The 21,320-nt window shown below is 44.7% G+C and overlaps 2 protein-coding genes across 15 annotated transcripts in view; one reads left to right on the forward strand and one right to left on the reverse strand.

Moving 5' to 3' along the window:
• The window catches only part of sulf1 (sulfatase 1), an 82,052-nt gene extending 69,773 nt beyond the window's left edge, over window positions 1-12,279 (forward strand). For 7 of the 11 annotated variants that reach the window (XM_027273992.1, XM_027273993.1, XM_027273996.1 and 4 more), the window contains 10 exons: window positions 1,395-1,521; window positions 3,682-3,889; window positions 4,458-4,704; window positions 4,789-4,885; window positions 4,992-5,086; window positions 5,260-5,331; window positions 6,124-6,296; window positions 6,389-6,531; window positions 6,656-6,779; window positions 10,066-12,279. In XM_027273992.1, coding sequence (XP_027129793.1) covers window positions 1,395-1,521; window positions 3,682-3,889; window positions 4,458-4,704; window positions 4,789-4,885; window positions 4,992-5,086; window positions 5,260-5,331; window positions 6,124-6,296; window positions 6,389-6,531; window positions 6,656-6,779; window positions 10,066-10,994 — 2,215 coding nt within the window. In that variant the 3' untranslated portion in view covers window positions 10,995-12,279. The other 4 variants (XM_019258549.2, XM_027273999.1, XM_027274000.1 and 1 more) reach the window with 4 other exon arrangements.
• A 700-nt stretch (window positions 12,280-12,979) lies between these two features.
• slco5a1 (solute carrier organic anion transporter family member 5A1) overlaps window positions 12,980-21,320 on the reverse strand; it is a 37,124-nt gene continuing 28,783 nt past the window's right edge. For all 4 annotated transcript variants that reach the window (XM_027274003.1, XM_027274001.1, XM_027274002.1 and 1 more), the window contains 5 exons: window positions 20,578-20,776; window positions 17,850-18,009; window positions 17,093-17,334; window positions 16,903-16,967; window positions 12,980-15,927 (listed from right to left, as the gene is read on the reverse strand). In XM_027274003.1, the coding sequence (XP_027129804.1) occupies window positions 15,470-15,927; window positions 16,903-16,967; window positions 17,093-17,334; window positions 17,850-18,009; window positions 20,578-20,776 (1,124 nt within the window). In that variant the 3' untranslated portion in view covers window positions 12,980-15,469. The remainder of the gene's footprint in view (window positions 15,928-16,902; window positions 16,968-17,092; window positions 17,335-17,849; window positions 18,010-20,577; window positions 20,777-21,320) is intronic.

Genomic DNA, 21,320 nt, shown 5'->3' on the forward strand with positions numbered 1-21,320 from the left:
AAGGTTGACATGAAGGAAATAAGAAAGGAAAGACATCAGGGAATCGGTAGGAAAACGAAGAAGGTGAGAACAGTAATGCTGGTTGAGACCAGATTGTGCTGGCAGCATGTGTGGTGATACTGTATATTACAGTATGTCATGTTCTCCCGTACAGCTGCTGTTTTTCCCCCACTATCATTTCCTCACAGTCCCTTTTTTTTTTTTCCCAAATCTTGGCTCTCCCATCTCCTTTCCACTAATTTGCTCATCTGCCAGCGACTGCGTCAACATCTGGAGACACGTATTCAAGAATATAAAAGAAGCACTAGTTAGCTCTGCTTGCACCACACGCAGATCAGTCCTCCCGCTGGCTTATGTTTGTGTGACAGAAGACCTACCCGGTCTGTGGACCGCTGTCTGTGAAATGAAAAGAGTATGACCTCTGACCTGTACGGGCTTTAGCTCTTTTAATCCATTCCTCCATTAATCCACGCTGTTTAAAAAAGCCTGTCTTCTTTTGTGCCTGTCTCTAAATGCTGAGATTAGCCTTCACAGACCTTTCACTCTGTTACTCGGCCACAGATGTAGCAGCGCACACAGTAGCTAATGTTTTTTTGTACAGTTCCTCTCACCAGTCATGTGATACAGCCTGTGATTTAATATCCTCACATGACCTTACAGTACAGTACCGCTGAGCCTGTGAAATGCTGACTGACAGCTGGGGCTGACTGTGTTGTTTGGGAATCATCTACGTAATGCAGCCATCAGGGAGTGACATCGACAACAACTGCTGGCGCTTTAATCGCCCTTGGCTAAAAGCTGGAGACTACAGCCAAGCCAAGTGTGTGAACATTGGCTGTTTTCCCCTGGAAAAAAGATGGGTTCGGACACAACACGACAATGGCCCTACTCTTAAAGAGGACAGGTTGTTCTGTGCTTCGTAGTCGCCGTCGTTCTGTCTGTCTGTCTGTCGTGAGCAGACAGGCCATGTTGGCAGAGGGTTAAGGATAGAGAAGGGGGTGGGGGTGGTGGGGGGTTGGCATGGCCCTAATAGACACTCAGCCAGGCCTTGTGGTGGTAGCACAGGAGAAGTGGGCAGGGCAGTTGAACGTGATGCCAAGCCAAGGTCAAACAGCTTGGCCCGGAGCTGAGCACTGGTGTGAGGCTGAGCCTGAGCTCCATGCCCAGACCCTCTGGCACGACACAGACACTACATAACTTATCCATTTACTGGCCATGCCCATGAGAAGCGCACAGCACTGGCCGTGACAGAAAGTAAAAAACAGGAAACTCTTAAACTGAATAAAACTTTAATTCAGCTCACATACTTTAATAGTTTAATAGTATATAGACTCTCTGAATAAGCCCTTTCTGTTGATGCTCTCCTCTTAATTCTGTTTATTTGTGTTATGCAGAAAGATCCTAAGAAAGAAGGATGACTCAGTGAACACTCAGCACACCAACAGCCTTCCCAAGTACAAGAAGGTCAAAGAGACTTGCCAGCAGGCCGAATTCCAGACACCCTGCGAACAGCCTGGACAGGTAAAACAAACACACCCATGTGCACTCTGCAAGACTTTGTGAGCAGAAAATGAGCTCCCCTGATATCCACTAAGGAAAGTTTCTTCAGATCTTTTTGAACAGTAATGAGTACCACTCTTGCAGTGACCTCCATGCTGCCTCTTGAGCTATTCCACAGAGCCACAAGTGAAATAGTCATTTACAGTACATCATTTGGTTCTTAACTGGACCCCTTTGCACTGTTTTGCGGTGCATTCATTTGTTGGTACTTCCCTTTCATCTGTGCCCATTAAATCTCTAGCAGACCAACAGCCAAGTGCTACAGTATGTGGCCTTGGAGCACGCAGACCAGAACAATACAAATTGTTACAAGTTTCAGGTAGCGTTAAATGATGGGCAGAGTCACTGAGGGGCTGACTAATACAATCCAGATCCGGTTATGGTCTTATAAATGTGCGTATGTAAGAATCGGTTATTAAAAACAGGCAACTGAGCAATTTTTATTTGAGTTCAGCAGTTTGCGATGTGTCATGAGAATTCATATGAGAGTATGGGTACAGTATGTGTGTGTGTGCACCTGTAATAGTGCACAAAACATGTAGAACTGGAATCATTTACAGTCATACATCATAATATGTAGCTGCATAGCATGGAAGATAACACTTAACCATAAATGGCCCCTCTGGCATGACTTATCGTGGCCTCCCAGTGAGCAGACTGAAAGCCAGTGCAGTGTTTCTTACTAAATTACAGGGGAAATGGTACTTAGACACAACAGGCAAGGGCTTTATCTCTCCTCCTCATTTCATTCTAATCTCCCTTTGCACAGAGAAGCTTAATAAAGAGCGCAGATCCAACTCACGTCCCTGTCACAGAGCAAATAAAAAATCTGGCTCAAACTGAAACATTGTACGGGATCTTCAACGAGGACATTAAACCTCAGACTTGAACCCAACTTAGGCTAGTATGAGAGAAGTTTTGTTTTTGAAAACCCTTAAAAGTTACTGCCTGTTCAAGACCACACGCTCTTGGTTCAGACAGACCAGTTTTTTCTATGAACGCTCTGTTGTGTTTTTGTCAGAGCTGTTGTGGTCCTTTTGGAATCGATCATGTGATAACGGTAAGAGTTTTGTTGTGGGCAGACCAGACTTACTCACCAGGGACATAAAGAAACCTCTGTTACTCTATGTTTTTTGGGGGTACATGACAGTGCGAGTGAGTTGCAGTGCTCTGGGTCTTAACTCTTCCCACTCCTCCTCCTCGGTTTCTCATCCATCTCTGCTGTCCTGCTGCTGTAGTGATACCATTGTGGCTTAAAAGCGCACACAGGAGGGAGGGTAAGGGAGAAGGTTAAAGAAAGACAGAGGCCGTTTTCATCCCTAAGTGACGATACATCTCTCTCCTTCTCCCTCGCGTTTTGTCTAATGCTGATATAACAGCTCTGTTGGTCCCATAAGCTCTTCATCACTGCGCCTTCCAGAAGAAACCTGATCTGCCTTATGGCCCTTTGTTTGGACCCTCGTTCCCACACTCACCACTGATCGTCTGCGCCGCGCTCTGCAGATGTGTCTCTTCCATTTATATAAGACCTAAACGGTGGTACTACTCACAGAAATTATCCCCAGCTTTCTTTTCCTACAGGGAATAGATGTTGAGAAAGACACGGAGGATGTAGGCAAGTGCGTGGATATGTATTTACACAATTATGCTGGTGACGCACTTGGCACAGACATACCCACTGTGAGAGTGATAGGGGTTTCCACTTTATTTTCTAGACACCAGACAGGCCCAATTCATCTCATGTGGTCGTTTTGGTTTATCTTTCCTGCTGCTTTTGGATGCCATTCTTTCCCACAGGCGGAGATTTGCCCGATATGTATGTCACAAGCATGTGTTTCTCAAGGAGCTTCAAAAACCGCAGCAAAACAGAGGCTTTGTCTGAGATTAAGTTTTTTTATATTGTTAACATCTATAGCACTTATTAGATATGTCAGAAAATCTGTTCATTGCTAGAGTAACATGTGGAAAATGTAAAAGAAATATAGATCAAGGACTCTTTGGTTTGTTCTAATTTCTACAAATCTAGACATACAAATTAAGTTAGGAGACAGAAAATCACATAAGGGGATGTTACAGCTCCCTTTTTATTTCTGTTTTTTTTTCCCCTGCTGCTTTTGACAGAAATGGCATTGTGTGGAGGAAATCACAGGCAAGTGGAGGATACAGAAGTGTAAAGGTGGTTCGAAAGAAGGCTCCAGGAAGAGGGCCCGCAGCCTGAAGCCCCGCAGCAGTTACGACAACAGAGACAGGGGCTGTGACTGCGGGGATGCCGCCTTTAAACCCTCCAGAACGGACCGACGCGCCCATCGACAGCTCTCATCTGGCCAGCGTGAGTGCACACACGCCATGTTGCTTCTCCATGTGATACTGCATTAGAATATAAATTGATTTCAAGTGATGGAGGAGTGGATATACACGTGTAGGATTAATGTGGTTATTTCAGTTCAGCAGCGGGGGAGACCTGGCATGGGGCAGACTCAGATTAACATCCAGCTTTTTCTCAGCTCATAACGTTGTATTGATGTATGTCTCTCAATAGCAGTTGGAAAAGAGAAGTCTGCAAAGGCTCAAGGCTTGATTTCCTGTAATGGATTATTTATGCTCTAAAAGGAGACAGATGCACGGAAAAAGCAAACATCCTGCAACAAGTCCTGCAATTTGTTCTGTGGACGTTGTTTTGCGTGCTGTTGGTTTTGAGTAGTTTGATGCCCTCTAGTGTCATTTACAAAACATGCAACTCAAGCATGAACATTAGTAATCCTTCACGATGCACTCCAGAAATGGCCCAAAATGACACTTGATATTAGAAACAGTCAGACTTAGACATTGGGGTTTGATTGATCAGGATAAATTTGTAGACTGAAAGCATTGTTTGACTTAAGTCTTCTTTTCTATAGGTTATCGTCCACGTTTCGTCCACACCCGGCCGGCCAGGTCTCTGTCTGTTGAATTTGAAGGTCAGATATATGACATTGACCTTCAAGCGGATGATCAGTCAGCTGTCCGCCGCCGCGTCATCTCAAAGCGCCACTACAACCCAGAGGACCCAGAGTTCGATTTGGGCACAGATGACGGTTCGGAGGAAATGTTGGCGGACGATACCAATGCCGTTGGATACCCAAACTCTGTAAAAGTTACTCACAAGTGAGAAAGCATCCTCCAGTTAATGACTTCACTTCTCACTCTGTCAAAAGAGCGGTGTCTGACAGGCGTTTATATCTCTTCCAGGTGTTTTATCTTGATGAATGACAGTGTCCATTGTGAAAGAGAAATCTACCAGTCCTCCAGAGCCTGGAAAGACCATAAGAGTTATGTGGACCAGGAGGTGAGTGTACAAGGAACCATGAGCCTGCTACTAACACACTAGTGGACAATGATTTGCCATACTAGATCAAAGATGACCGAACGTATTGGTGTGTGTTTGATTCCAGATTGAAGCACTTCAAGACAAAATCAAAAACCTCCGGGAAGTGAGAGGCCACCTGAAGAGGACACGACCAGACGAGTGCGACTGCGGAAAGAAGAGGTTAGTCGTTTAAATCTCACCTCCAAAATACGTTTCTCTCTTTGAATGTTTTTGAGTCATCGTATAACCTGTTTAAGGCCGGATGCAAAAACCCTACGGGAGTCCACGCCTGAAGAAAAAAAACCAAAGTGTTCTGTCTGGTCCTTAGTCTCTTTCTCTGTTTATAAAACCAGCTATTATAACAAAGGAGACAGAAACAAGGCAGAGAGATTGAAGAACAGGAAAGATCAACTCCATCCGTTTAAGTGAGTTTCTCTTCCCCTTTAATTATGGGTTTGTCCCCATTTAGTGTCACCCCATAACTTATTAATTAATACTGACCATGGCTTATAACTTGTATAAGAAAATGTTGTATATTATGATGTATAACTGTACTTTGTTGTCACTGTGAATATCTGCATGGTCACTGCATGGTTTAAACATAAAGCTCACCTTCATTTAGATAACGTTGTAGTTCTTATGTGAGTAGTTCAGCGTGTGTGTGTGTTTTGTACATGTACTGTGATGACTGTGGTCCTAAAAAACGAAATGAGTTTTTAAAAGGAGCATGTTATGTGGACATTTTCATTCAGTATTTGGTTCCTGGGTTTGAGCTTAAATGACAAAGCAGATGTATGGCTATTTTATGCGCGCGTGTCTGGAAGTGATTGAGTCGCATGGAAAGATAGAATGACTCAACAGAGAAGGAAATCAGTCAATCCCTCAAACACAGTGATCAACTTGCACCAGGACACATTGGGAACAGATTGTGCCAATACGAAGCAGCTGGTTTTTTTCACAGTGCCTGTTTTGCGTTCTCGCAAGGGGAGTAAGAGGGGGACAGTGGCTAGAATGTCATCCCGGAGAAAATTGGACATAGCGAGAGCTTAAACATGAAAGTAAACAGACTGTCACATCCTGGCATCGGCTGTGCCTTCTGGAAGTCCCCCTCCGGATCTTCCATCACTGCGGTTACTGGCATTAGACAGGGCAGGGGCTGATGTCATCGCTGCATCGCGCTTTTTTCTTTCTAATTCTCTCGCGTTTCTGCCCTTCAGGGAGGCTGCGCAGGAATTAGACAGCAGGGCCCAGTTGTACAACGAGATTCGGAGAAGGAAGAAGGAAAGGAAGGAGAAGAAACGGCAGAGGAAAGGAGACGACTGCAGCCTGCCTGGCCTCACTTGTTTCACACATAACAATGATCACTGGCAGACCGCTCCCCTGTGGTCGTGTATGTATATTGACTTAAAGCTCCCACTTGTAAACTCTGTTTGTTAGCGGCTGCAGTAAAACTAACGGCAACAAATCTTGATCACTGTCCAGTGGGCGGATTCTGTGCGTGCACCAGCTCCAACAACAACACCTACTGGTGCCTGAGAACCATCAACGAGACCCACAACACGCTGTTCTGCGAGTTCTCAACCGGCTTCCTGGAGTACTTTGACCTCAACAGTGACCCCTACCAGGTGAGCGAGCGTTTGCTGGAGATGGGCAAACATACAACACAATACAATACAACACTATGACACAAAAAGATTTTTTTTTTTATGTGTGTGATTTGTTAAATTTCTGTTTGTTTTACCCATGCAGCTGACCAACGCGGTATATGCAGTCGATCGGGAGGTACTGAACTCTCTCCACGCTCAGCTGATGGAGATGAGGAGTTGCCAAGGTTACAAGCAGTGTAACCCTCGCCCCAAAGGATTGGATGCAGGTAAAAAAAAGCAGCTCATTTTCTGCCTTTATTGTTCTTCTTAACCTAAAATGGTTTGACGTATGGAGTGTCACACCGGGTGTTAGTGGTAGTTGTGATGCCAACAGTGACTGAAACAGATTTTGCACATGGAAGAATTAGAGTGAAGCGAACAGATCAAATAAATTTGACTTTAGTGAGTATATAATGTAATAATCATAACATCATATATTTCAGTCTAGTCTTTTGGTGTGTTTTGAATCTGTTTCAGTCTCATGCATGCTGCATGTGTTTGGGGAACGATCCACTCAGTGACGAATGCTGACATTTCAGGTGGAGGTCAAGGAATCATCACCGAGTCTTGTGTGTCCTTATGTTAATGTGTGTTTAATGTTTTTTTTTTTCATGATGACACACACACACACACACAAACACACACAAACACTCTGCCTTCTCCTTCTCAACCCTAGGACCTTCCACTTCTTAAATAAACACTCAAATAGTGTGTGTTACAATAAAAATAAGTCCATGTTAGAGCTCTGGCCACCGTCCCCTTTGTGACTCACTGAGTGTTAGAGACATTATTTCGAGGATGCTGTCATCACAGCAATTAAGGCCGTCATTTTATGTGAACCCGTCACATGCCGCCGCTATAATCAGCCACAATATGTTTTTTTTACTACTACCACATGGTCCAAGCATCCTCACAGAGCAGACGTCCCAGCAATGGAGGTGCTTAAATAACTAATACCGCAATGGCCAAAGCCTGCGAGGTTCGTGTGTGGCATGAACTGGCTGCGTTGTTTATGTCCTGAGGATAAAAACTTAATGTCTGTAATTACCAGCTGGAGAGTGGAGCACTGGGGCGGCCAAGCTGCTCTGAGAAAACTGATTGTGTTTCAGCGCTGGCATGCCGGACTTGTCAGAACCGTGCCAACACATGTCACATAGCAGCCTAAAATCTCTTACTTGTACTGGCTGCCCTTGCGCGGGGTACGATGCCAACGCCGTGAACCAATGAAAATTGCTGTTGTGGTTACATCAAGCGATGTTTTTGTTGGAGGGATAGATTATTAAAAAGGCGAAATGGATCTAGCAGTTACTTGCATCTATTTACAGAGTGTGACCTAACTTTCATAATCACCTGACTGGATATGTAACCTTGTATGTTTTTTTTGCTTTGAAGGGGAAACCCTGTTGAAACTCACACAAACCACTCTTTTCTGATCAATCCTCATCTCTCCGTTCAGCCTTGATCACACGGCCCTTTCAAATCTTTTCCCCTCCCTGTTTCCTCCTCCATTCCTCCCTTCCTCACTCTGATCATCCGATAATCGCATTTCTCCATAGGGAAGTAGCAGCCGTGCATGAAGAAATCTTCAGTGTGAATGATCTATTTATCTCCCTCCCCGTATCTCCTTGAATCGAAGCATTAACAAACCGATTGCTTTTATTTTTCCTGATCAGGAGGTAAAGATGGAGGAAGCTATGAGCCACACAGGTATCCACCAATTTTTGTTTCTCTTCAGTGGCTTTTTTTTTCTTTAACACCTGCATGGGCCGAAATTGCCTCATTCCCACTAATACATCCATACATACATGGAGTGCTGGCGCTTAATCTGTGGCTGCATGCTGGGGACACCCTAACAAATCATAACATGATTTATTTTATTTTGTTGTTGTTGTTGTTCTCTCATTAAAGCAGCTTCATTTGTCGTCACCTCTGTTTGCGCACCATCTGCCTTCACTTTTATCTGCTGTGTATCCTCTGCCGCATATTTTCACACCTTTCGCTTCGAGAGTGCGACATTTTTTTTACAAAGGTCGTCTGAAATCTTCGACTCAAAGTTTAATCCTTTTTTTTTTTTTTTTTTTTTTTAGCTCATCTTACGTTAGCATGGCTAAAATATTAATAAAGAATTAAGAAGTCACGTAGCGGAGATGCTGAATATGTGCTTCTACTTGAGACCCAAGCATCAAGTGCACGTGAATGACAATGCATGATCCTGTCACCACCCCCACCCTTCATGCATCACATTCTACATAAAAAGCTCTAAAGGAGGAGTTTGACATTTTGGGGGAATGAGCTCATTTGCTTTCTTGCCCGATAGTCGGGTGAGAAGATGAACGCCTCTCTCATGTCTAAGTATGAAGCTTGAGCCAGCAGCTGGTTGACTTGGCCTGGCACTGTCAATAACTGTAAGTTATCTGAATACCAACCTGGCTGTAGCTTCATATTTACCCGACGGAGATCGATTTTCTCATCTCACTCTCGGAAAGAAAGGGAAAAGCTTCTCCAAAAATCTGGAACTGTTCCTTTATAAAAATCATCCTCCATGCCATGTGTCAGCCATCAGCACCTTTTAGCGTAACATGACATCCAGATAGCTCTCATTTTGCTCATGGCCATTAGCTTTGTGGTAGAGTGAGACACTTGAGTTGCCATGTGTCCTCCCCAACTGACCTGTGTTTCTGGCACCTGCTTACCAGGCAACAGCAGCATCGAAAGTGGTCAAAGAGGAGACCAAGCCTCTCCTTCCTGTGAGTCCCCCACCCCCCCCTCCCCCTCGAGCCTACATCCAAAAAAAACATCTGCATTCTCTAGCTGCAGTAGTCACAAGAAATGCTGATCTCGCAAAAAGGAAATCCTTTAAAAGTGGCACTGATGCTTCTTTTCCTCAATTTGTACTCGCAGACATCAAACTGAGCCCAACTCTGATTTAGCCTTCTGCTGCATTTTTTTTTTTTCTGGGGATACATCAATCACCTGCAAGCTCATGTTCTGATTTTTTTTTTTCCCCCTCCTTTGAGCATCTTCTTGTTTTGGTGATCACCTTTTTGTTTCCTCTGCTGTTCAGTTCTTTTATTTCCAGGTTGCCTGACTTTGCATTTCAACCCAGTCCAGGCCTATCATTGACTATACCGTTACATTTCTCTTGTGCAGCTTAGTGTGTTAGTCTGTTACGATGGATCATTAAATATTTTTTTTTCTTTTCAGTCTGTCTTTCTAATGTGAATTTCTAAGGCAGCATGTGTTTGCACTACTCATGGCTTGAGCTTAGTGTGGGTGCTGTGTTGATCTAGTTTATCTAATGCTAGTTTATCTAAAGTGTGTGTGTGTGTGTGTGTGTGTGTGTGTGTGTGTGTGTGTGTGTGTGTGTGGGGCCTCAGACCCCACGGAGCTGGCTGCATTAGTGAGAGCCGGAGGCTGGGCATGACTGCATGGTGTCTGAGCAAACTTGAAAAGAGCTCCCTGTTCTTTGTCCTCCAGATCCTTACAGTCTTCTGTTTCTTTGTTTTTTGGCAGCACACAGCCAATATGGGACGGACGACAGGGTTAAACTACCCAACTTGACAGATGAGGAGGTAAACTGGCAGGGACTGGAGGATCTGTATAGCATAAACGAAAGCCTTTATGAATGTAGGCCTGACTACAGCCCCAGCCCAGACGACTGGGCCAACTTCCAGAAGGATGTAGATAATATATTTGCACTGCGACACGTTTTAAATAAATTCAACCGAACCCATCAGCTTGACGACTCCACCCTGCCAGAGCTGGGCTCCGGGGCCGGGGGTGGAGGCCTTGAAGAGGGAAGCGGAGAAGAGTTGGCCTCGGTTGGTGATGTCCAGCCGGGCCTGGCCACAGAGGCTCGCCTCACCACCCCCGCCCCCAGCAAAACGCCACCGGCACCACCCCCACCCAAGCCCACACTGGAAAGGAAACTGGAATCTGTTGTCAATGACCTTCCTGAGAAGAGGCCTATAGACAGACCTGGGGGGTCACCGGTGATGGTTTCATCATCATCATCTTCATCATCAGGTCCAAGAGGAGGGGGGTTAATCTTTCAGGAGGAGATGGAAGGAGACATATTCAGCGGGAATGGACTGACGGAACTGGAAACACGACACGACAGCCTGCTGCGTACTCACAACAGCCTCGAGGCTCAGCTGGAGCCCGGCCTGGGCCACGGAGAGGAGAGCAGCCCTCAGGGTCTTGGCCTGGGCCTGGACCTCGAAGAAGAGGAGGACATATTCCAGGCCCAAGGCTACCTCCCTTTCTCCCCGCGGCGGACACTGAGGCCCGAGGTGCAGGCCAGCACCACCGGGAGCCCCCCCACCACAGAGACTAGCACCCCACAGAGTGTCGGGTTGGTACTACAGGTGCTGCCTCAGTCGACCCTGCCCCTCACCTTGGACTACGAGGGCAGCGGCTCTCCCTCCAATCACACCCTCTGAGACAGACGCATGAGCTGGCTTGCCAGCCAATGAGCTGCTGGTCGCCATAGAGACACAGAGACAGCGATTGGGAGATGAGCTCGCCAAGAGAAACGGCGAGTGATGCCACCTCAGTCAGTCAGAGTTGTATAATGAGTATTAAAGTTATTGTTTATTTTTTTACAGGTGCCTACATTTATTAGTAAACAGTGTTATTTTTTTGTTTTTATTTTTCAAATATATATTTAGAAACGAGAAAAAAAAAAGCCTTAATGCAGCTAAACTTGTTGGGATTACAAATGATTATTCCCATAACACCATTGATGTTTTTAATATATGTTTTTATGAAAAACGAGTGAGTGGTGAAACCATTTCAACATCTGAATGAGTAGTTAGCATTAGTCAGCTTTAGGTACGCTCCAGTCTTTAAAGAATCTAATAATCAGCAGACGCTTCATCAGAACACTAAATACATAACATATGCAACACACAATACACAGGCAACATTTGACCCCAAATGCACTTCTGAACTTTTCCATTATGACCTTCACCCTCCACGGTTTGTGGATATGAAATCAGATTTTATGAAATTATTACTACTGATTACTGTCAGTTCTGTTTTAGAACCAACATAAACACACATTGTTTTTAAATTCGCTCTCTGGGATTATTTTTCCCTCCTCGCCATGTATCAGTAATGATATCAGACAGTTTAGACAATCATGGGGCAGTTTAACAGCTGACATCATCTGAATGATCCTGATACTCTACGCTCACCATTTTCTGATTAGTTGCACCACTTGCACCAGCTCGGACTCTTCACGGCAGATTTAATTTTGAACACGAGTCAAAGTTTCCTTTTTAATAATCACAAGTAAACACGACCACCTGGGGGTTGGAAAATGTTCTTTGTGTAACTTTTTTTTTTCTTTTTTGGAAATGTCACAGATTAATTATGTGGTGTATGACGTAGTGCTTTGATAATCCACCAATTCATTTTGAATGTAACTGTGTACTCCCCTTTAAAACTGGTTGACGGCCATGTAAGACACTGCAACGTGGCCTAAAGCTTAAATTTTTCAGGGCCATTGAGGGCAAAATGTTTCACCTTTCCGCCAGGAGTTCATCCCTGCTGTTGTAGTGTTGGTGCTTCCAAAGAGTGACCGAGATGTTAGAAAACTAGTTCTGCAAAAACCTGATGCTGTCCTTTTTCTTACTTGACGGTGTGTGTAGAAGTGTTAGAACAAGTCTGGTTTCGGGAAAGCCATGAAGCTGTTTAAAAAAAATAAACTCTTTCAACCATCCCGGTGATGTTTCAGCCTCGAGTGTTGTCTGTAAATGGTGCTTTTTGCAATAACACAACCACAAGCCAAGTTCGATTTTTCCATTTTTTAATGACAAATATCAAGTATTCAAGGCATTTGTAAACCAAGTGTTCACAAACATCAATTAGTCTTTTTGCTCCAGAGGAACAAAATCATTAAGAGCTCGACTTTCAGAATACAGCTTCTGTTCTGTCCAGGAAATTCACTTTCAGTTCAAATACTATGAAAGGAAAATGTATTAAAGCAACTCTACAACCTGAAGTCATCGTCCAGGCGTTTGAACAGCAGGACGCTGCGGTACAGTAAATGATCTGTGTGGCATCACTGTATGATTCTCTACCCATCCCTGCAAAGAGTGCACTTCACTCAGTCATGTTCATTTGGTATTTCAATAGTAAGAAATATTTAAATTGTAAGATGACCGGACGAGGAACACATTTGGCTTTTCAGGATCAATAATCCTACATCGGTATTCCCTTTGACACTGCAGAGCACTAGTGGAAGGGGTAGAGAATCATTACGGATGGAGATAACGGCATCCTGGGTAGCAGAATTTAAATTAAGTCAGTCAATTTTGTAGTCCATAACAGAAAAAAAATACCCCACCTCACATGTAAAGCGAACTCAACCTTTCCCATGTGAATAATACTGTTCAGGCACCGCGACACAAATCCACCAATGTTTTTTTTTTTGTAGCTTTAATCTTATTTTTCTTTTTAAACTATGTCATGGGTTAGTTCATAAATATGCTCCTAACTATGTGTGAGCTCTATAATACGCTTCATTTGCTTTGTCAATATTTACACAATGATCACTTATGAATATGCAATTTGAGGTACTAAGTCACGATACTAAAAATTAGTCACTGCCATTACCACTTGATAATCTTAACTCGGCAGAGTACCAACCAATCTTGGGCAAAAATGTTAACTTTTAAAATGTATTCACTGCATCAGAGTCTCCATTCCTTTGCAAACTTTAAAAAAAAAAAGATTATTTTCCTTTATTAGACAACAGAAGCAGACAGGAGACGAGAGAGAGACAAAGGGGTATGACATGCAACAAAGGGCGTTGCGAAGGCCATGCAGCATGCTCAGTAACCATTCAGCTACCAAGGTGCTCCCCTTTGAATACTTTAACAAATGAAGTGATCAAAATATAAAATACAATAACTTTATTAGACTTATCTTGTATCCCGCCCCCTCCTCCAAAAAGAAAAAAAAATACTTATAAAAATGTGTTTTTCAAAACAAGTGCCACAGATTTGACTTTTTTTGTATGCAGCCAATAAATCTGATCAGGAACAAAGCTTTATTTATTTTTATTTTTTTTTAAACACAAATCTTAGCCATCTTAGCACCTCTAATATTCTAATACTCTCAAACACTACCTGCCCTTATTGAAAAGTCAGGTAAATCCATAAAATATCAGGAGCCTAAAAGGTAAAAAGAAAATTAGACACTTCTATTAAAACGGTTAAGGCTCATGCAAGCAACATGCCTCTGTTGGTTTTAGACACATTGGACTTCAAAACGAGCAGATAGAATTTTTTAAAAATCTTGACTTGTCACATGACAACCGCGGCCATAAATACATGTGAAAGACGGCAGATTATCTTTGGGAAATTGGAGAGCGTAAATTCAGTGCAGTGATTTAAGTTTAATAATTAACCTTTTAACCAAGAGTGTCATAGTACAGTAGGTCTGACAAACGGCAACATTCACTGGCCTTCACACAATCATCTCTCTGGCCACTAGAGGTCCCCGCAAAACACCCAGGAACCACTGAATACTCAGATTACTCTTGCTGATAAAAGGAGGTTCACTGTTTTACATGCTTGCCGCACTACTTCTTTTTTTTTCTTCTTCTTCTTTAAAGCCTAGACTACTATAACTACTATGTACATCTGATGACCAATAGAATGGAGAAGCCATTACAATGTAGAGCCAAAATGATGCATCCTTTAGTGTTGTTGATTGTTGCAATAGGCTAGATACAAATCATTTTACTTTGTGGTTTCAAAAATGGATCAAATTTGTTGAGAAAACAGCAGCTTTGCCACATTTTCTTCAATCTCCATCGCGTTTCCAGTGTCAAGTAAAAATCACATCTTTCGGACACAGTAGCTTCAGCACATGGTCAGAGATGAGATTGTTCCTGGCTCCTGTTTGGGCTTGTTATTACACACTGTAATAAAGTAGTGTGATGTGTGTTAGGAAATATAGATTTCTTGCTCACTGACGAGACAAGTAAAACTAATGCCATTAGTGTTAAATCGGCTTTAAGCTACATGGTTACCATGCCATAGCGAGTAAAACGTCCACTGGGGGCGCGATGACTCGAGCTCGGTGACGACTGTTCCCCCCGAACACAAAAGCTGAGGGCAATAAAGCAGAATATTGTCGCTCAACTGACAGGACAGTGACTGGCTTTATCAGTGGCTAGCATTTTACCCTGGTAGCTAGCTTTGTTATACTGGACTGGCCGAGACAGCCTGAGAGGCACTGTTACAAAAAAGGAATTTAAAACAAAAAAGAGGATTTAAAACAAAAATCTCACTTTTCTGAAGATGCAAATGATACATGTTAACCAGACAAGAGCACAGGGTTGAGCGGCGACAGATTGCTGATATGTTCACAGCTCAGACTGTAAGAAAAAAAGACGACAACGTGGTTTGAATTGAGCGGGGAAGAAGAAAGAGGTACGAATGTAGAACACAGAGGGAGCTGTACAGTACTGAGGAGCTGTACGTAGGATCTTGCATAGTACAGGTTTGTCAGTTGTGCTTTAGATGCTGTGTCGATGATGACTCATCTGGTCTGTACAGAGGTTTTAATGCCCTGCTCTTTTAACAGTAGCACCGTGTGATGTCTTTACATCGTCCCGACCTTGTCATGGAGATCTGACCTTCTGCATGGATGCTGTGTGTGGCTGCAGCTGATGATACGCTCAGAATAAAAAGAACATCTTCATGTTGTTATAAACAATGAGCAGCCCTTTAAAGTGTGATGGGACGCACCCCGTGTGTCTCTGCCCGTCAGCCCTACAGCAGCTGTGGAACCCCGTATGGTGTCCGATAGGTGTAAAGCGCCGTGTGGTGCAGAAACACAGACAGGAAGGCACACGTCACGATGAACCCCCCGCCCCCAGAGAGGGAGGTCTGTCGTGCTCTCAGACATGGGCAGAGCCTATGTGGTGATGGGGCAACAGGATAGGCGGGGTTATTGCTTTGAGGCCGTTGCCGGGGCAGCTGAGGCTGCTGTGGCCACGGTTGAGCAGCAGCGCGGCGGGCGGGTCAGGCCGAGGCGGGATGAACACCGGGCAGGAGCGGGTGCGCGCATGGCTTTTGTGGCCTCCGGCGTGGCAGATGAGCTCGCTGACGGTGCCCAGCGGAGGCAGGTGCTGGCGCCAGCGCTCCGCTCGGTCCTCCTTGTGCTTGATCGAGTACCAGGTGAGGAAGATGAAGATGAAGCCGACGAACTTGAGGCTGGCGGCCAGGCCGAAGTAGACGAAGCGGAACGAGGTGACGTCGTACTCCCAGCACGAGCCGTGAACGCCGCAGTCCTGCTGCCACAGCATGCAGGTGGTGTCGATCACAGCACCGAAGTAGATGGGCGTGGGGATGTAGGCTGAGGGAGCAGAGACATGACGTGATTAATAACCTCGATGACCTCCACTTTGTCCCACATCCAAACTACATACAAATACACAGACGGTTTTTCATGTGTGTATTAAAACTTTTTTAGGTAAATCTGAAAATTATGAAAACTTCATCTTGTCTGCCAATGCACACAGTATAATGTATGTCTGTTGTGTCAGTATAACACAGTAACACAATTTCTTTTTACACATACGTGATACACACAGTGTGTACAATCAGTATGTCATGGAATTTGGAAACGCTTGAATGTAGATTGTCTTGTAGCACCATCATTCTACCACTTGGTGGCACCATTTCATGCGGATCAGAAGCAGCTTTGACACCCTCGTGTACATCAGAGTGGACAAAATAACAGAAACACCTTTCAAAATAATTAATACAGTATAACGCCACCATTAACTCCGGCCTCTCCCTGGACACAAAAACACAACACGAGTAACTTCATGTTGTACAGCATTGCATAATTAACTGATAACCGACTGTACGACCTCACAAATACACACTTGCTCATGCCCCCTTTCTACATCTTGAGATGGTTTAAGAGAAGTTATGTGACAGCTTTATGTTCGCACAGCCATACCGAGCACATCAGAGGCATGTTAGGGCAGTGCTCACTAACCCTGAGGGCTTTCCTACACAGGAGTTCACAGAGGTCCACTACAGCGCACTGCATCCCTGCTCTCTTTAAAATTGTAGGGTGTTAGCAAGGACGAGAGAGCGTATTAGAGCCGGTGAAAACAGAGAAATGGATTACAGACCAGCTGGAAAAGCCTCAGCAATAAAAATGAGATGAGACTGTTAAAAGATCTTTGAACCTTTAACATCTGCTCTACTAGATACAATAGACAAATTATTATGTTTCTGTTCACAAGGACACAAAACATACAGTGGATGACTCTAATACGTTTACCATTCGTCATAGTGTAAATATTAAAGAGCTTACCAAGAGTTCGGAGCAAGACGAACTGCATCCCAAGAGCAAAAGGCCTCTCCTGTTCATCAACAGACCTGACACAGAGAAACACCATGTATGTGATACAGATTTACTGTGTGCATGTTTTAAGAGAGTGGACACAGACAGAGACCAACTCAGTCCTAGAGGAAGACAAATTGAACTCTGTGTGGTCTCTTACCTGAGTGTGACGATGATGGCGGAGGGCTGGGCGCAGGCGGTGATGAGGGTGACGATGAAGAGGAAGATGAGGAAAGGAATGAGGGTGTTGCAGGTGCGGTCGCATTTCCCCGACACGGCGTAGCCGTTCTCGTTCAGGTAGGTTTTAACGATGACCAGCTGGAGCTGGTTGACCTGTCCCCCGGAGGACGGAGTGATGACCTGCCTGCTCTGCACGCAGCCGCAGTCGGTGTAGTTCCTAATCTGTAGTCCGAAACAAACCGGAGCAAATCATACAATGTACTCTCTTTTTTAAATGGACTAATTCTGTTCAAATCGTAGCTACGTTAACAAATATAATGTGAATTCAGACACACACGCACAGACAGACTGGGTGGCACCAGCGATCTAATCAGTGATCTGGATAAAGAATTTGGACATTTCCTTTCCTCGTGTTGTTATAATTTCCTATCCGACATTGTTGTGGAGCCTGACACTTCCCGTGCTTTCAGTGGGGGGAATGTTCAGAGGACAGCTCTTTGTGTATTCAGCATGATTAATGTGTCCTTGAGCAAAGTTCTCTGAAATCATTCCCATCAATCCTTTTTGATTCTACTTGATGTAGAAATGGCTACATAGCAATTATTTCATAGGAAATTAGATGAGAAAACAGTGAAGCTGGGAGTGCAGCGATTGTGTGTGTGTGTGTGTGTGTGTGTGTGTGTGTGTGTGTGTGTGTGTGTGTGTGTGTGTGTGTGTGTGTGTGTGCGCGCGCTCACCCCGGTGCTGTCATTGCCCACGGTGCTGCATCCAGCCAGGCAGGGGTTGAAATAGGTAATGCCATCGGAGCCGCAGACCGGAGCGTACTCGTGGATCCTGCAGCCACAGTTTACGTTGCAACTGCCCGTCAGGTTCCTGTGGGTCATCGTCAGGGTCGGACTGCAGACACAGGAAACATTTGTTAGGAACAAGAGGGACCCATCATATCCATTTACTGTGCCCCACTACCACATAACTGAGCTCTGGAGCCTGGATTCTCAGTGCCATTTCTTTGTGGTCTTTAAGCAGTCGGCCACTTATCTCTCTTAGGTTTTCATTTCAGCGCAGGGCCTACGTGCTTCTTTGTAACACTTTTTTTCCTAGCCTTTCAAAAACATATTGGATATGTTCAAAAGCATCGACGAGGCTGTTTTTCTTCTTTAGTTTGTGCATTTTCGCAGTAACGCTGTGTCAGCGAGGGCCAGTGGCAGGGGACTCGGCCATTTAACTATCTGTAGGGGGGGTTTATTAATTTTCTACATGTTCATTTATTTAGGTTAGTGTCAGTGCCCTGCTGGGATGGCAGCACGGCATTTAGCTGCAGCAAAATTGAAAGCAAATTCATGGTGCTATGTGTCACATTTTTAAACCATATTTCCCATCAAACCTAGTGCTTCCAGCTGCAAAGAGGATAATACGTCTTGTTCCCAATCTCCTTCCCTTCATGGCATCACTCCGTATTATTTTACAGTAAAATGAATGTCTGTTTAGTGCAGAGCGTGTCTGATATGAAGCAAAGAGGCAGCCATTCTCCTCAGCCATGTTTACTGGAGTTTGTGTCTCAATATTAATCTTCTGCACATAATCCTTTTAATTAGCTTTAATCTAGCCCTCCGCCGGTTTGTGTGATGTGTGATGATAAGAGGACAAAGACGAAGGGGCTCGAGGAAGTGACACCTCCAGCGACTCGATAGGCAGTGTGGGAACGGTCGCTGTAAGCCAAACAGGACTTTGGCTTCGTCTGAACCGGGAGCAGTGAAGCGAGTCCTGGGTTTTTTCTGGGAAGCTTTGCTGTGAGCCCTGCGGAACAGCCGGGGACGAGCACTAACAACACAGCAGCCTGGGAGCGACGCTGACACACACACACAGACACACAGACACACACACACAGCTGTGGGCACAGGGCATTCCCACCTTCAATGTCAGGGACTATATGTGAAAACAAACACCAACAAACAAACCCAACACTGACAGGACATCTCTTTCTGAAAGTTTGGATTCTGATCAGATTTTTTATGATTATTTGTACGACACGAGCATATTAAAAACTGCCAACTAGGAAAATTCTTTTTCTTTTTTTACTTCAGTGAATCATTTTCAAGCCATGCCCAGCCTCATTTTCATATTGCTTATAAGACGGGAAGCAAATTTGGGCCTGTCCTGACATAACAGTGTCACATTCCAGACACTGTGTGTGAGAGAGAGAGGGAGTGTGTGTGTGTGTGTGTGTGTGTGTGTGTGTGTGTGTGTGCATAAACCGGTCCGAATGAACCCTGCTGAAGGCGTAAGCTCACTGCACTGATTGCAAATGTCCTTTTTTTTTTTTAGCCCCAAAACTAAACCTCCAGCCTTCGCTGAACTCTCCAGATGTTGTGTCACTGCATAAACCCCAAACAGAGAGCCAAAGTGAGCGAGTGGCTTAATGTGGTTTGGCACTGCAGACACGGAACAGGGAGGATGATGGGAAACAAATTCTGCGGTCTTACTTTAGAACAAAGAGTCAGATCAATGGATCATTATTTTGCTGCTTTATGAACACGTTTGCAGATATCCAAGAGTACTGCATACCTTGACCTTTGGTGTTTGTCTTCTTTGTCAAACAGTCTCCTACGTCTAGACTGGTGTGCGAGTACAGACGAGTGGCACAAAGGGTGGGCTTGGACTCAACATTCCTCATGAAGGTGCTAGCAGTGTCTAGTGACCGGTGCTGTTCATAATGAGGAGCCCCACTGGCTCACAGGTCATGTTGACCTCCCTATAAACACCGGCTTAAACAAAGACTGCAGTTATTAATGGGTCAGCTATGGGGGCTTTAAAGGCCACTCGGACTATTTGGCAAATAATCTCTTTGATTAACGTAGTTATGTGAAAAGTAAATTTCACAGAGGTTTAGCAGTTTCACCTTTGTGTGTTTGACGCTGAGATGGTGCCGTTAGCTGACTGAATTCAACGGCGTCCACTAGAATGAGGAAGGATATCAATACAGTAGATATGCAATATGTCCGCAGTGCATCATCCAAGGTGACTCCATGTGTCTGTCTGTGCGAGTAACCGTGTGTGCCAACAGACGCGCACGTATTTGCTTATCCGCGGGCCCTGACACACGGGCATGACTGTTTGTTAACTCTGCAGCCTGGCTGCTGATGTGGTGTCGAGCGGCGGCTTCAGAAATAGAGGTGGCAGAGTGATTCACTGGTGCCACGAGAGCAGATGCCAGCGTTGCTAATTAGTCATTCGCACTCCCAACACAACGCCACAACACATGAGGATGATGGGAGCGGTGACAGCGTCCAAGGCCCGAAAACCTCCGCTGGGATTTCAGATATCATTTTATGTGCAGACTAAGGTTTTTTTTGAAAGACAAAAGTGTATACCTGGCTCCCCAAGAACAACATATGATATGATTAATTTTGTGTACGGTCACAGAAAAGGAGCTTATGAAGCAAAAGGCAGACAGAGAATCCTCACCCAGTGGTGTAAGGTATGTTGATGCCTCCTAAATTGATGCTCTCACAGCCCACTATGAAGAGCGTGGAGAAGCAGAGCAAAGACACCCCGCTGCAGATCATGGCGAGCTTGGCTGACTCTCTTGCACCGAGCTTCAGCTTCTTGATGATGTAGCCCCCCAGCACGATGCCCACCCCGGCGCTGGGTACGATGATCACACCTGCGAGAGAGATCAGGGAAAAAGAAAGAGCAGGTGAGACGGAGGGAAGACTTCACGTGTCGCACAGAAATAGAGCAGCTAATTTATGTCGTGAGGAAATGTTAACACTGAATAAATTACTGTAAGGCATGACTCTAATCTACAGTATCTTCATCTGGCCCCCGCTAACATAACCGTGTGAAAATGTCACGCTCTTGAAAGATGAAAGATGTCTTGTTGGACACTTTCAGTCTGAATGTGACTTCCCCTGTTAAACTAAGAATAAATAACTTCAAAAAAGGAAAAACAGACTCAGAAAAGGCTTTGCTGCATCACTGTGACCAGGCTACGCTGCAGGCTACCCGTGAGTCATTTCTAGGCTGCGGCACGTGCTCTCAGTCCACTTGAGCTAGTCTAATTGACAGCATGAAGAAAGGCAAAGCTGCACATGGCAGCCCAGCCACAGGCGCACGCGCCGGGTAACGAGCAAGACAGGGTCAGTCATCGGGGGCGGAGGGTCGTCTGAAAGATAGAGGATCAACAGAGAAGTGATCCAAATACACAG

The sequence above is a fragment of the Larimichthys crocea genome, chromosome XXIII, assembly GCF_000972845.2.
Source record: "Larimichthys crocea isolate SSNF chromosome XXIII, L_crocea_2.0, whole genome shotgun sequence".
NCBI lineage: Eukaryota > Metazoa > Chordata > Actinopteri > Sciaenidae > Larimichthys > Larimichthys crocea.